General features: G+C 42.3%; 1 protein-coding gene across 6 annotated transcripts in view; it reads left to right on the top strand.

Moving 5' to 3' along the window:
* The window catches only part of CLASP1 (cytoplasmic linker associated protein 1), a 283348-nt gene that overhangs the window by 212605 nt on the left and 57635 nt on the right, over window positions 1-13108 (top strand). For 3 of the 6 annotated variants that reach the window (XM_058301167.2, XM_058301165.2, XM_058301164.2), the window contains 3 exons: window positions 7344-7447; window positions 9290-9313; window positions 10498-10742. In XM_058301167.2, the coding sequence (XP_058157150.1) occupies window positions 7344-7447; window positions 9290-9313; window positions 10498-10742 (373 nt within the window). Of the gene's footprint in view, window positions 1-4512; window positions 4576-7343; window positions 7448-9289; window positions 9314-10497; window positions 10743-13108 lie in introns of all 6 variants that reach the window. The other 3 variants (XM_058301168.2, XM_058301166.2, XM_058301162.2) reach the window with 2 other exon arrangements.

Here is a 13108-nt window from a genome sequence, read left to right as displayed (position 1 = left end):
CAGCAAGCAGTCTGTATGCAATTTAGCCCTAAGAAGGAAGCGAGAAATTCACCTAAGGGGTGATGGGGAAAGCAGAGTGAAGGCGCCAGCCTGCTCTTCTTGGGGGCTCCTTCCGAAGCTTCCTTCAGAGCAGTCGAAGACAGCGTTTTGACAAACTGCGAATATGTACAACGCAAATGTAAAACTTTCTGACATTAATTATTTGGATATTTTCATTCTCTCTGGGACCCGATAGGTTATTTAATTTTTGCAACCTGATGCCATTCCAGGGTGAAACATGGCAATATCTGGTTATTATGAAGTGTTGTGTCTCAGTCACCACCAGTGCGTGGCCAGTTGGGCTCCCTTCCTCCCCTTTCACCTTTTCCTCATAATCAGAATTTATATTTGAACAATTTCCAGGATTCAAGAGAAGACAAAGACGGGAAAATAGGTTGCTTACAGAATATTCTGTTTACCTTTTTAGTCTTAATAGTCCCCCTTTCTCTTAAGTGGATATATGACATACATTTTTATCTAATGCAAATTATTAATCTCCAAAGCCGGCTATCAACACATTATTTTTACAAAAAGGAATATTTTGTATACTTTTAATAATTTTTTTTTTTAAATTTTTGCATAAGTACTGTACGGATGTTTAATTTCCTTTTGATAAGTAAAAAGAGGATAAATTATTTTATAATGATTAGACCAAGACCAGAAATTATCATGTGGACCTGTGTTATTTTGACTACGTAATTAAGTATCAGATCTTTTAAATATAAAAATGTCAGTGCAGACAGGGGTGTGAAATGATGAGCGTGAAGTCTTAGTATTTGCTTCTACCTCTCTCCTTCTACTGTCAGGCGCTTCTAATAATTTTTTTTCTCTCATTCCATAACAGCTGTCACAGTCTAGGTGTATTTCTTTAGGACCCCTTATCCTTTTTGAAGTTCTGCAACAGAGTAAACCTCTGCAAAAGCCCTGAGATGTTCATTTGATTTAAAGAGGCCTGTGTCAGATGAGCTTGAAAATGGGGGTTTGGGGGGGGGCGTGCAGCTCATCTAGAACCCATCAGCTCTTCCGCAGCAACTGGCAGTAGCAGATCCGAGTTCTCAAGGAGGATTTTTCCTTTTAAATTAAGGTTGTATGTCTGTGTATCCCTGCTCACCTTCCAAATAGCCTTTTATACAAACGAACAATTCAATCTGTTTGCTGGTTATTTTGTCCCTTAGAAGCAATTCATTGTTCCTGCTTCAAATCATAGATGTTCTGGAATTGTTGGTATTGTCCATGGAAGCAGCCTTGTGTGATCCAGCATGGTCTCTGGACCGGACAGGATATGCTGAGTGCCTGGGGTCCTGAGTGAACCTGAGCAGTGGAATGGTCTAGGCGGGTGCTGTGCCGCTTTCTTCTGTTGAGTGGCTCTGCTTAGTTCTATCAGTGAAAACCTGTACTGTAGAAGACGGGAGTGCAGCTGCTTCCCCCTTTCCTGACGTGCTCCAGCCTCGTGTGGAGCTTCTTTTGTCATCAGTCCAGTGACTAATGCCTTCTTTTGGGCTGAGCTTTTAGACCATGCCTCTTCCCCCACCAGGTTAAATCTGCCCCTAAAACGTGCTCTTGTCCAGCAAGAGCGACACTGGTGGGCGTGCCCAGCACGGTTCTGAGCAGGCAGCAGGCTCAGCCCGCGGGCCTCTTCCCTGAGCCTTAGGAGGTTAAGCAGCTTCCTCAAGGTCCTGTGGCTGCCACGAGGTGGAGCCAGGGTTGGAATCCAGGTCCGGCTCAAAGCCTGCCTGTTGTCTGGCCGCCTGTGAAAGCTGTCCTGAGAATTCAGTGTCTTTCTTTGTGTCCCTCAAAAATGCATTAAATGTTTTCTGTGAGGCCCTAGAAAGTGCTCAAGAGATGTTTCCAGGCTTAGGGTTAGGACCTGGGAATTCTAAGGTGAGTCACAGTAGGTGGTTGTCCTCAGGGGAGCTCCCTCTGTTTCTCATTCATTTTAGTAACCATTTCCCACCCCTTTTGCAAGTTAGTGAGTTTGAATGGCCCTTTGAATCATCTTACATAGCCAACCTTTGCTATCTAACAAAAAGATGAATGAAAGTAGTTGTTTCAGTGAATTTATATTTGTTTTTTAAGTTCACATTTTTCTTTTGTTTTTAAAGTCCTTTTTCTTTGTTAGAGCTGATGTTGGTTTACAGAAAAATCATGCAGAAAGCACAGCGTTCCCATGTATGCTCCCCTCATGTACATACTTTCCGCATTACTAACATTTTGCATTAGTGTGGAACCTTTAGTTGATGAAATGTTATAATTATTCTATTTACTATAGTCCTCAGTTTACATTGGGGTTCATTTTTTGTGTTGGACAGTGAGGTTTTTAAATTTTTATTCTCGTAACATATATACAACCCAAATTTTCCATGTTATCTGCTTTCAGATACACAATTCAGTGGTGTTACATTCCCAGTGTTGTGCTGCCATCACCACCGTCCATTACTAAAACTTCCCATCATCCCAAACAGACACACTGCCAATTAAACATTTAACTCCTCATTCCCTGTCCCAGCCTGGTGGCCCCGGGGTAACCTACATTCTAAGAATTTTCTGACTCTCAATTTGCATATCTTAATTACTTCCTTATAAGTGAGATAAGTTTGTGTTTTTATGTAAGATTATTTTGGATCCTTGTTATGAATATATCTTCATATGGTTACAGTGGTAGGTAAAATCAAGCTTTTGGTGTAAACAGGTCCCCTTTAGATTCCAGTGTTGGGTGTTGGCCTGTGACTGGAATAAAGGGCTCATTATGTGACAGACTCTCTGTAGAATATGCTGTGGAAGCAGAGCCAAGAAGCAGTTTGGTCAGGAACCTCCAGATCAGGATTGCTTAAAAGCTATTTTCAGTTTAAACTATCAAGATCAAGATAAGAAGACACTTGGCGTGCTTGGACAATAAGCACATAGTTCTCTTCAGTCTTACACAGTATTTTGCCAGCTTCCTCATTTAAGGAAAGTGAAAATTTAATAGTATCTGTTTTAGAGATTGTCAGTTTTATTTTTATTTTTGTGTGTCTTGAAAAAGGAGGAATTTTCTTTTCCTTTTGTAATCTGGTAAAAATTTGTCCTTATTGACCAGGTAACCTTTACTGTTCAATACCATATATACCAGAGATAAGTACATTTTATAAAGTGACGTGAGCTTATATCAATAAAACAACGTTGAGGAGTCTGAGGTTTGATATTTTACGATAATGTGTGTCGTTCATGTGTATAGGATACTGAACTATAGTAACACGGGTGAAAAATAGCGCTGCTCAGTATTACTTTGTTAAACCTATGAATTTTCTGAGGTAAAATTACCATGTTCTCTTCAGAGTAGTGAATGGAAGCATATTATCTTCCGTTTTTTTCCTTGAGGTAAAGAAAAGCCATGTATTGCATGGAACTATGGTCAATAAATTGTTTTGAACAGTCTGTATTTCATAAGTATTTCTAAAAGTTCTCTCTCCACATGAAGAGTTTAGCATATATTTCCTTAGATTGATGAATTAATATACTTAGTATGACAACTTGCTAAGAAAATAATATTCTAATGTCTAAATGTAAATTGAATTTTACTGTTAGCCTTACCGCTGCTCTCAGTCTCCCACCACTGCTAACTTCTGTTACTGCCGCCATTTCCACTGGGCCAGGCACTTTTGTAAGTGCCTTATGTATCATCTTAGTCCTCTCAGGAACCCCCAAGAGTTAGGTACCATTATTTGCACCATTTTGCAGATGAGGAAACTGAGACACAGAGAGGTTTAGGACTCAGCCCAGGTCCTACAGCTCAGGGTGGTCAAGCCAGGATTTGCTTGCCATTGCGTTGCAGAGCTGGTGCTCCTAACCAAGTGCTGCAGCTGCCTCTCTGGGGGAGGCCACACAACTTAGGACCTTCTCCACCAGTTAAACAGTTAGTTCATTAATACTTAGTACGTTTGTGTGTGTTAAATCAGTTGCAGAACGTCTACACTTGGGAATGGCCACTGTCATCAAAATGGGCAAAATGAAATTCTAGTGGCTGAGTCCGCCTTCCTGTAATTTCATTCTCTTTCTGTTCAAGCGACGTACAAACTTCTCCACTTTTGTGTCTGGTGCACGGTTTCATACGCATCACGTGTTGGTGGGCCTCCTCGGGAGCCGACTTTATAGCCCATCTTCCCGCTCTTGCCCCCCGGGACTGCGCCAGGGCTCTTCGTGGCGCACGTCTCCGTAATGGTGGATGGAGGCCTCGTGGCAGGAACGTAGACCTGGAGTCCCAGTGGGCTGGCCATACCCAGTTTGGAGCACCTTACCGCGTGCCTCTGCTCTCCCTATGTGTTCAGTAGCTGTGCACCAGCCGCCACTTGCTCTCCATTCATATCCAGCTCCATCTCTTTTCCTGAGAAATCGCGGCCTTTTTGGTAGAATCCTGCACCCCCTCGGACCGTGGCATCTCTGTCTCGGGTACTTCTGTGTTAACCCTGTGGGTGTTACCGTTCCTTTTACCTGCAGCCTCTCGACGTCATTCCAGGTCCACTAGTGCTCTCTCCACTGCTGAATCTGTTGGGCAGTCAGGTGAACAAGTCCTAACTGCATGACTCAGCTTCTTCCATGTCCTCGTTCGCACCCGTTCAGCATCTGTTTCCATCAGTGTCGCCTAGCACTTGGCATGTCTGCACCTCATTTTTTCCCCCAGTGTGCTTTTTTTTTTAAGTTGTTGAATGTTTATTGTCCTGTTACTAGGCCGTAGATGCTGTGTAGCCTGTTTGACAACATTACTTCTCCAGTGTTCATATTTATGTTCAAAACAAAGCAGGAAGCATCCCACCCCCACCCGCCCAGGAGAACATCGGCCAAATCTAGGTGTCAGGTAGGGTTCTTGTTGGAAAATGGGGAATGGAAGTCTTCCAACCTAGTCTTTCATCTCGAAAGTCTTCATTCCCAATAAGGTATCGATTATTAATGTTAGGTGTTAGTGTCAGGTTCAAATTATTTTGAGGTACCGTTTATTTACCATATGTTCCAAATTGTAGCGTATATAATTTTATTCATATAAAAATACATAAATTGTCTTAAAACATTTTATGGGAAAACAAGATTAGGATTCAGATAATCGGGTCAAGGCAAAGGTAGCCTCAGCCTCTGTTCTATAATACCAGAAACCCACTGTTCAGCCTTGAGGGCCAGAAGTAAGCCTCAAGCACTGGTCACTGGGATGTGCTCCTACTCTTCTCAGCTGAGGAAGACACTCCATCTGCTGGCTGTCGACGGCTGCAGCTGGGACCAGTCAGTCCACCAAGTCAGGCATTTCTCTCTCCTTCCTCTGAAGGAAGCCGGCTCTGCTCTCAGTGGTGTAGACGCTTACTACATGATATCCCCCGAGAGTGGGGGCCAGACAGGGCACACAGTCAGGTGCACCCATCTTTTGGAAAGTTGTTTCCAAGCCATGAAAACGTAGATACTGGTCTGGTGAAAACAAGATGGTGTATCGTTTTGCTTAGATCCAGACTGACATAATGCCCCCTACGATTTGAAATTGGAGCAATCTATGATACATATCCAATGATCTGCAGTCACTGTGGATGGCCAAGCCGTGTGCATCTGGGAAGCACAGAATAACTGCATCGTTCCTGCAGTTTTAATTTGTGTCTGGAAAACCAATTTTACCCCTGGAGTAAGAATTGCTGGCATGAGATCTACTTATATTTTTCCTTTTTCTTTTCTTTTCAGACTCAGTTTTATTTATGTTTATGCTGGGTGATTTTTAAATGGCTTATAAATGAATTACTTTTGTTCTGTTACTCATAAATCCCCTACTATCTACCCTTTTTTAATGAAAGGGGGGAAAAAAGACTTGCTCTAAGATCATTTATAAAGCTATGCTGTAGGTGCACAGTAAATCCCAAATTTACAGTCGTTTCGTATTTCAACTGATAAATATATAAATATATGCATGTGTGTGTGTGTATATATATATATATGAAATTGCTGTGTGGTCTCTTCTTTTTGGATTACACAGCACGTTAAATCACCTTTTAACCATAACAAGTAATATGACATTTAATTGCCAAGTGCATTAAAAAAGGGGATAGTATGACATACAATTTTGTTACTTTATAAAAATTCATGACTTTATAACTTTTTTGACAAGCAGTGTTTTAAATTTTTTCCCTTTTTTTGTGGTGTTGGAAGATATAATGTTATGAAACTAATATTTTTTAAAAGCAAAGTAATATACTACAGGTGAAAAAGTCACCAGTTTTGTAGGTATTGTTACATAGCCAAAATTTTAAACGTATCATTTTATAGGATATAAATAAGCATTTTATTTTAAAATGCTTTCTTACTAGAGTATTGCTAATACGGAGATTTTCCCTGTTCAAACTGTCTTATTTGCTAACATGGAGAAAACCTTTTTTATCTTAACATTTTTCTACTAAAGGTTTTTATATATTATAATTTTAAATATGAAATTTTTTGCCTGTCGCTAGTATGCCACACTTCATACTAGCTGTCTCCTATTACAGTTTTCATTTCCAGCACTCCTTAAGCAGGTCACCTGACTTAATGGGTCTTTAAAAAATTAGTCTTCAATTTCTTTGATCACTAACAGGCTCAGAATAATTGTTTGAACTGCTAAAATTTGTTGTAAAGTCTTTTGGATTCTTTCCATTTTGTAGAAAGATAGTTCATAAATCTTTGAGGGCTTCCGGTAAAATTTATACTGAATATTATCTGAATGTTTACAAGTAAAGATGGAATTTTGTGGAGATTGCTAAGGAATTTTAATAAATTGATTTTTAAATGACCTTTGGTGACACAGAAGCATCACGAAGAACAAATATCTAAAATTATTTGCATTTCATATCAGTTAAACAGTAGTAACACTAATGAAAAGTGGCACAGAGATCAGTTTAATTTATTTGTTTCAAATCTTAGCTTTTTATTACACATTGCGTTAGAACTTACTTGTCAGTAAGCTTCCTAATTAGTTTAACCAAACATCAGGGCCACTGGCCTCTAGAGGAAAAATAGATCAGATTCCAATCAAAACCCAGCACCCTTCTCTAATAAGTTTCCCTCTTCCCTTGTCTCAAAAGTTTTCAATACTAAAATATCAATAAAGAACAATTGCAGCTGACAGGAAGGAGGCTCTGTGGCATGATAGAAGTGAATGTGAGCAGCGCAAGCCCTGCCGCAGGTGGACAGTTAGGCAGAGTCAGACCTGGTAAGCGGGTTTTCAGGGGCTCTGTCCAGTTGTCAGGAAAAGGCGCGAGCCCTCGCCGAGAACTGCGGTGCTTTGAATTAAAGTGACCCCTCTTTTCCTTTTCTTTTTCAAATAGAGCGGTTTGGGCTTGGCCAGCCAGGAAGAATGCCTGGTTCTGTGAATGCCATGCGCGTCTTGAGCACAAGCACAGATCTGGAAGCTGCCGTTGCCGACGCGTTGGTAAGAGGCACGACGTGTGTGCAGAACCTCTTTGAATTAGACTCATCTGGTTTTTCTCTATCCCAACAGGAAATTGCCCCCAAATCTGGTAACTCAGTCATCCTTGACACTCTTTAAAATTGTGTAAACATCAGATAAATGTCTGTTGTTACTGCTTTCTTCTTTAACTTTTACCTCTGCAAATAGGTGAAAATTGACCTTACAGAAAATGCTAGCTAGCATCAGGTACCTCCTATCTCTGCACCTCAGTATCAAGGAAGTTTTAAGGGCATTGGGCTTCTTTTTTTTCCTTTTTATCCTTTTTTTTTTTAAGCATTTCTTTTTTTCCATTCTAATGCTTTCTTTTCACTCTTTATAGACTGATGGCATAGCCTAAAAATACTGTCATAGTAGGCGATTGACAAGCTTGCATTTATTTCAATACCTCACTAGTTGGTCCATATGTTTTGTTTTTAAAATAAGTCCCTAAATCATCATGTAAGGAAGTTTTCCTAAATTTTAAGGTCACCTCTTTGAGGATGTGAAAACACTGGTGGAATGTGTTTTTGTATCATTATAATGTAATATCTAAAAAAACAATTTAAAGGGATCAGAAACCCATTAACTTGTGGCTATAGCAAAAAGTTCCTTGGTTGGTCAGATTGCTTTTTAAAGACACATTTCAGCTTAGTAGTAAGCTAGCCTCTTCCAGCATATTCCAGTTTGTGTGCTTAGCATTTGAAATAGATGTTCTTTAGAACTGCTGGTCCCTGCCCTCTCCTTGGCTGGTTTAAGATTTATTCCCTTGTAAGGAAAACAGTACATTATATCTTGCTTTCAGACCCTGAAGTTTTTAGTCCAGCCTTATTCATCCGATCTAAATTTTATAGTCTACACCCACTGTGGTTCTAACTTTCATTCCTCCCTATGGCTCCCGCATTTTCTTTGATGAGCATCTGTGAGCCAACAGTTTGCCCATCTCATAATGCTTGCCCTGCAGGCAAGGATTGCCTTGCCAGCTCTATTCATTGGCACCATCTGTACAGGGGCAGTTTTCTGGCAGGACCTGGAGTTGAGGGTAGTTGCAGAACCCATGGCTTTAACTTGAGTCAAGAGCTGGAACAGAATTCTGGGCAGTTCTTTCTCAATCTAAGTTACAACATTTGGAATCTGTTTCCTAATTACTCATAGATCTTAGTGGAGGTGAAAGGGGTGGGAAATGACCAAATATGGAAACTCCTGTTAATGGGACTAGCAGTTTAGGGGTGGGGTGGGGTGGGTTTTTCAGCCCTTTAAAGCACTGCGGAAGGGACTGTGTACAGAGTTCTAAGAGGCAGAATTGGACTGGGGCATTTGAGCTGTGGCTTGTCTCGGACTTTTCTCTGAGCCCTAACTCCCCTTGCACTGGTGCTCTATGTCAGCTGCCCTTATTACTTTTTGTCCAAACTGCCTGGTCCATCAGAGTGATCAGCTCCCAGAGGAGAGAAGGCACAGGAATGGTACAGAGTCCTTTCCTCATGGAACAGAAGTCCTGGGGCAGATGAAACGGATCGTAGGACTAGAGAATAGATTTAACAGAAATCTCATGTGTAGAGCTGTTCTTGATGGGGATGGGAAAGATTTAAGCAACGAATTACAGCAAGTGTTGGGAGGTCTTATGAGAGGTGGTAGGGGGGTTAGGAAATGCCATTTTGAAAAAGCATTTCTATTATTCGCTTGATATGAAACGCTTGCTAACCTATGTTTTTGGTTTGCCGAGATATGTTTTGCTATACACTTTTGTTGCAAGAACATTCCCCACATATGCTTCTGACATAATTCTCTATGCTTTTTCCCCATCCTTCAATATTTTCCTGTCTACAGCTGTTAGGAGACTCCAGGAGCAAGGTACCAGTGCTTTAACTTTTGTTTTACAACGTTATTTTTTCTGTTGCGAGTATATTTCCTTTAGGGGGCTAGTGAAAGCAACAAAAACTGTACCATAGAAATTCCGGTCTGAATTAGGATTTTAAAGATGCTCACGATGCTTTTGTTAGTGATGGATCAGTCATGTTTCATATCCATTTGTGACAGTATTTATTTTGGCATCAAGCTCTGCTCCTTCTCCTGTTAGTGTTTCGTTTTATTCATTACCATTACCACAAGTGGTACCTACTCTCCTGTCATTTCACAAATGTGTTTATTTGGTGTTTTTCTCATTTTAGGAATCTAGTTTATAGATAAGTAGAATAATCATATAATTTATTATCCAGACAAGGTCACTTCTTGTGACCTTGTGACGCCAGGGAGTGCTATTAATAATTATGCTGGGACAAAAGGCATAAGGCGGAACTGTCTAGCCCAAGTGGGGATGTACGTGTAAGCCATATTCTTAGAGAACTGAACTTGAAGTACTTAAGCCAATACTTACTGTTCGGCTTTTAGAGAAAAGTATATTTTATCAGTTTTTGGTAGCTGCTGCTGTATTATTTATGGGCTGAATTTACAGTTTTATATCCAGGGTAAGAGAACAGATCAAAGCAGACAGTACAATCTAACAGGAGCTTGTTTGTGTTGCAAAACTTGAAATTTCAAGTCCTTCTTAGTCAAAGTGACCCAGATAATTTAAGAATCCTTTCACATAGACTATTTCTGCCCCTGACCTTCAAATTTCAGACTTCCCTAAGGAAACACAAGCAGGCCCGTATTCAAGGCGGGTGGCTTTTGGTTGAGCTGCACATACCTGCGTGTGTCCGGGCCGAGCTGGGGCACTTGGGCGTACCGTTCCCTGCTCTCCTCACCACACGCCTGTGAGCTGGGCGCCATCCCCGCTGTACAGGTGGGGGGCGCTCAAGCAGAAGGATTAGGTTTTCTGAAGTCACACAGCCAGTACCTGGTAGTGATAACCCAAGGCTGGCTCTCAGGTCCACAGCCCCTTCGAGGGCTGCTGCACTGGTGGCTTAGCTTTACCGTGTCCCTAACTTAAGCCCAAGGAGGTGTATGGGTGCGAGCCGTCGCTTTGGTCGGGTCTGACTCGTGTAAACAGTTTCGCCTCTCCGTTTCTTGCCCACCGCCCTCACTGACCCTGGCAGAAGAAGCCCGTGCGGAGGAGATACGAGCCCTACGGAATGTACTCCGACGACGACGCCAACAGCGACGCCTCCAGCGTCTGCTCCGAGCGCTCCTACGGCTCCAGGAACGGTGGCGTTCCCCACTACCTGCGGCAGACCGAGGACGTGGCCGAAGTGCTCAACCACTGTGCCAGCTCGAACTGGTCGGAGAGGAAGGAGGGGCTGCTGGGCTTGCAGAACCTGCTCAAGAGCCAGAGGACACTGAGGTCAGGGCCGAGGCGGAGGGCGCGGACCGAGTGCGCGTCCCTTGTTGTCCTCACAGGGCCCCGGCCGAGTCCCTGACATGTCAGGTGCCAGCATAGGCACCAAGACACCAAGACACGGGCCTTGCCACCCACGGGTGTAATGAGATCCATTAGAATTTGTTAGGCTTTAGAAGACATTTGATTCCCTTATGGTTCGAATAGATGGTGTTCTTTGAGAAATCTGGGTACAGACTGGATTTTGGGGGGCAAAAGTCAGGTGAAACAACCATGCAGGTTAGTACAGTTCATTCTACTTCAGGATCCTGGACAATGTTTGCAGGCCAAGTCCAAACACTTGATTAGACGTAGAAGAAAACGGAGCCTCTTGGTTTTGCTCTAGGATGACCTTTGTGGAGCCAGCTGGGATTATTAGTAGAAAGTTGTCAGCAGGCTACCAGGACGTAGGGCCAGCCCCTGGGGTGCTGCCCTGGAAAGCCTGCTCTCCCTATGTGCACACATGCTCATCAGAGCAACTGATTAATTAGGAAACAAGTCACAGCTGTCAATCAGCAGTGTTATGATCGGAGAACGTGCTGTAGAGACACCTTAGCTAGTCACGTTCCTCTAGGAAAAGGAACTTCAGTCACTTTGAGTGTGAAACCCTAACTCCTGTGCACTTTTGTCCATGGGACGGTCCGTTCTTACAGCAGCCTGACTGTCCTCGGGAGGTGGTTTTGTGTGCATGTCCGAACGTCGGCCAGCTCACTATTACTAAGAATCCTTCAAGCATTTGTACCCTTGGGCCTAGTAATCCTACTTAGAGGACAAAACCATAAGTAGATAATAAACAAAGATGTTTATTTTAGAGCATCTTTTGTAGTAGTAAAATTTGAAATAATCTCAGTATTTTATAGTAGGATGATGGCTAAGCACTTTTCTAAGGATGTTATCAGTATTTATCTATCTAATCCTTAAAACGTTCCTGCAAGGTAGGTTGCATTGCTATCCCCATTTTACAGGTGAGGACATTGAGGCACAGAGCTGTTCAATTACCTGCTCAAGGGTAAACAGCCAGTTAAGTAGTAGAGAGAGGTTACCCAGGCATTCTGACTCCAGAATCCCACTGTTAATCACAATGAAAAAAATTTACTGTTGTGGGATTATATTTAAAATAATGTGAAATGAAAAAGGTGATATACAAATTTTTAAAATTCATGAACATATACACACATACCCCTTATAATTGTGCATAGGAGAGACAATAATATGGAACAACCCAAAAATAGTAGCAGTTATATCTCTAGAATTATTATTTTTGCTTTCTTTTTTATGTTTCTGTATTTCATAAATTTCTTAAAATAGGCACGTAGTTCACAGACCGAAAAAGTATGTGTTCATATGATATCCCATCAAATATGGGGCCCCATCGGTTGACATGCCGTTATAGTCTCACCTCTGAGAAGGGCTGTTCGTGAAGCTGTGACAGTACTGAAATGCCATTGATTGTAAGGGGGAACTCAACTCCAGAGAAGTTAAAATGTGAAAAAGTGGACATCTTAGAGTCTGTGAAATACCATATTTTGTGTCCTTTGCATCATTTTTCTTAAGATAAAATGGAAAACCTGAAAAGGCTCCTGGTCCCTGTGTGGGCCCTGTGGACAGGGCACTTGAGTGGCGAGTGGGTGCTGGGAGCTGCCCCTCACTGTTGATGAAAAGGATATCAGAGGTTTTGTCATTTGTCGCCTTGAAATGCCAGTTATCCTGTGACAACCTCGTGATCTGTCTAAAAGCAAAATGACGACACTGCCGTGGCTGATCTCTTTCAAGAACCCGTTCTCTCCTGGCAGTCCCATTTCTCGATCCTTAGTGTTCGCGAGGTATCCACTGAATAATCTAGAAACCTGAAGCAGCAGTGGTTCACTGCAGATTGTGTCTTCGGCAGTGCTGAAGCCTTCTGGTCTGCCTGCAGGGGGTTAGGCAGGGACGACGACACTTATGTCAGGCTATGAAGTAGGAATGGGACTCAGATAAACCATTAGGGATGAGGAAAGGCCGACGGAACTAGCATGAAATGCTCTGTTCCCAGCATGGCTGAAGCACTGTGTGTTCTCTTCTTCAGTCCTCAGCAGCCACATGAGTTGGCCCTAGCCTGTTTGGCCACCATGGAAACTGAGGTGTCAAGATATGAGGGGTCTTGTTCCACAGCAGAACTGAGATTAAACCCAGCTCTGTCTGGCCTGAAACACATGGCATTTTCTAGTTCCTCCCATTGCCTTTCAACTATGGCAGGTGGAAAACAGAGCTGGGAAGAAATGAAGGGGACTTTGTTCATGGCTTTGCCACTTCCAGATGTGTGCCTGGGTAATTCCTTCTCTGAGCCTCAGCTT

The sequence above is a fragment of the Dasypus novemcinctus genome, chromosome 7, assembly GCF_030445035.2.
Source record: "Dasypus novemcinctus isolate mDasNov1 chromosome 7, mDasNov1.1.hap2, whole genome shotgun sequence".
Taxonomy (NCBI): domain Eukaryota; kingdom Metazoa; phylum Chordata; class Mammalia; order Cingulata; family Dasypodidae; genus Dasypus; species Dasypus novemcinctus.
The sequence above is the reverse complement of the archived record's forward strand: the minus strand, read 5'-3'. Positions and strand labels throughout refer to the sequence as shown.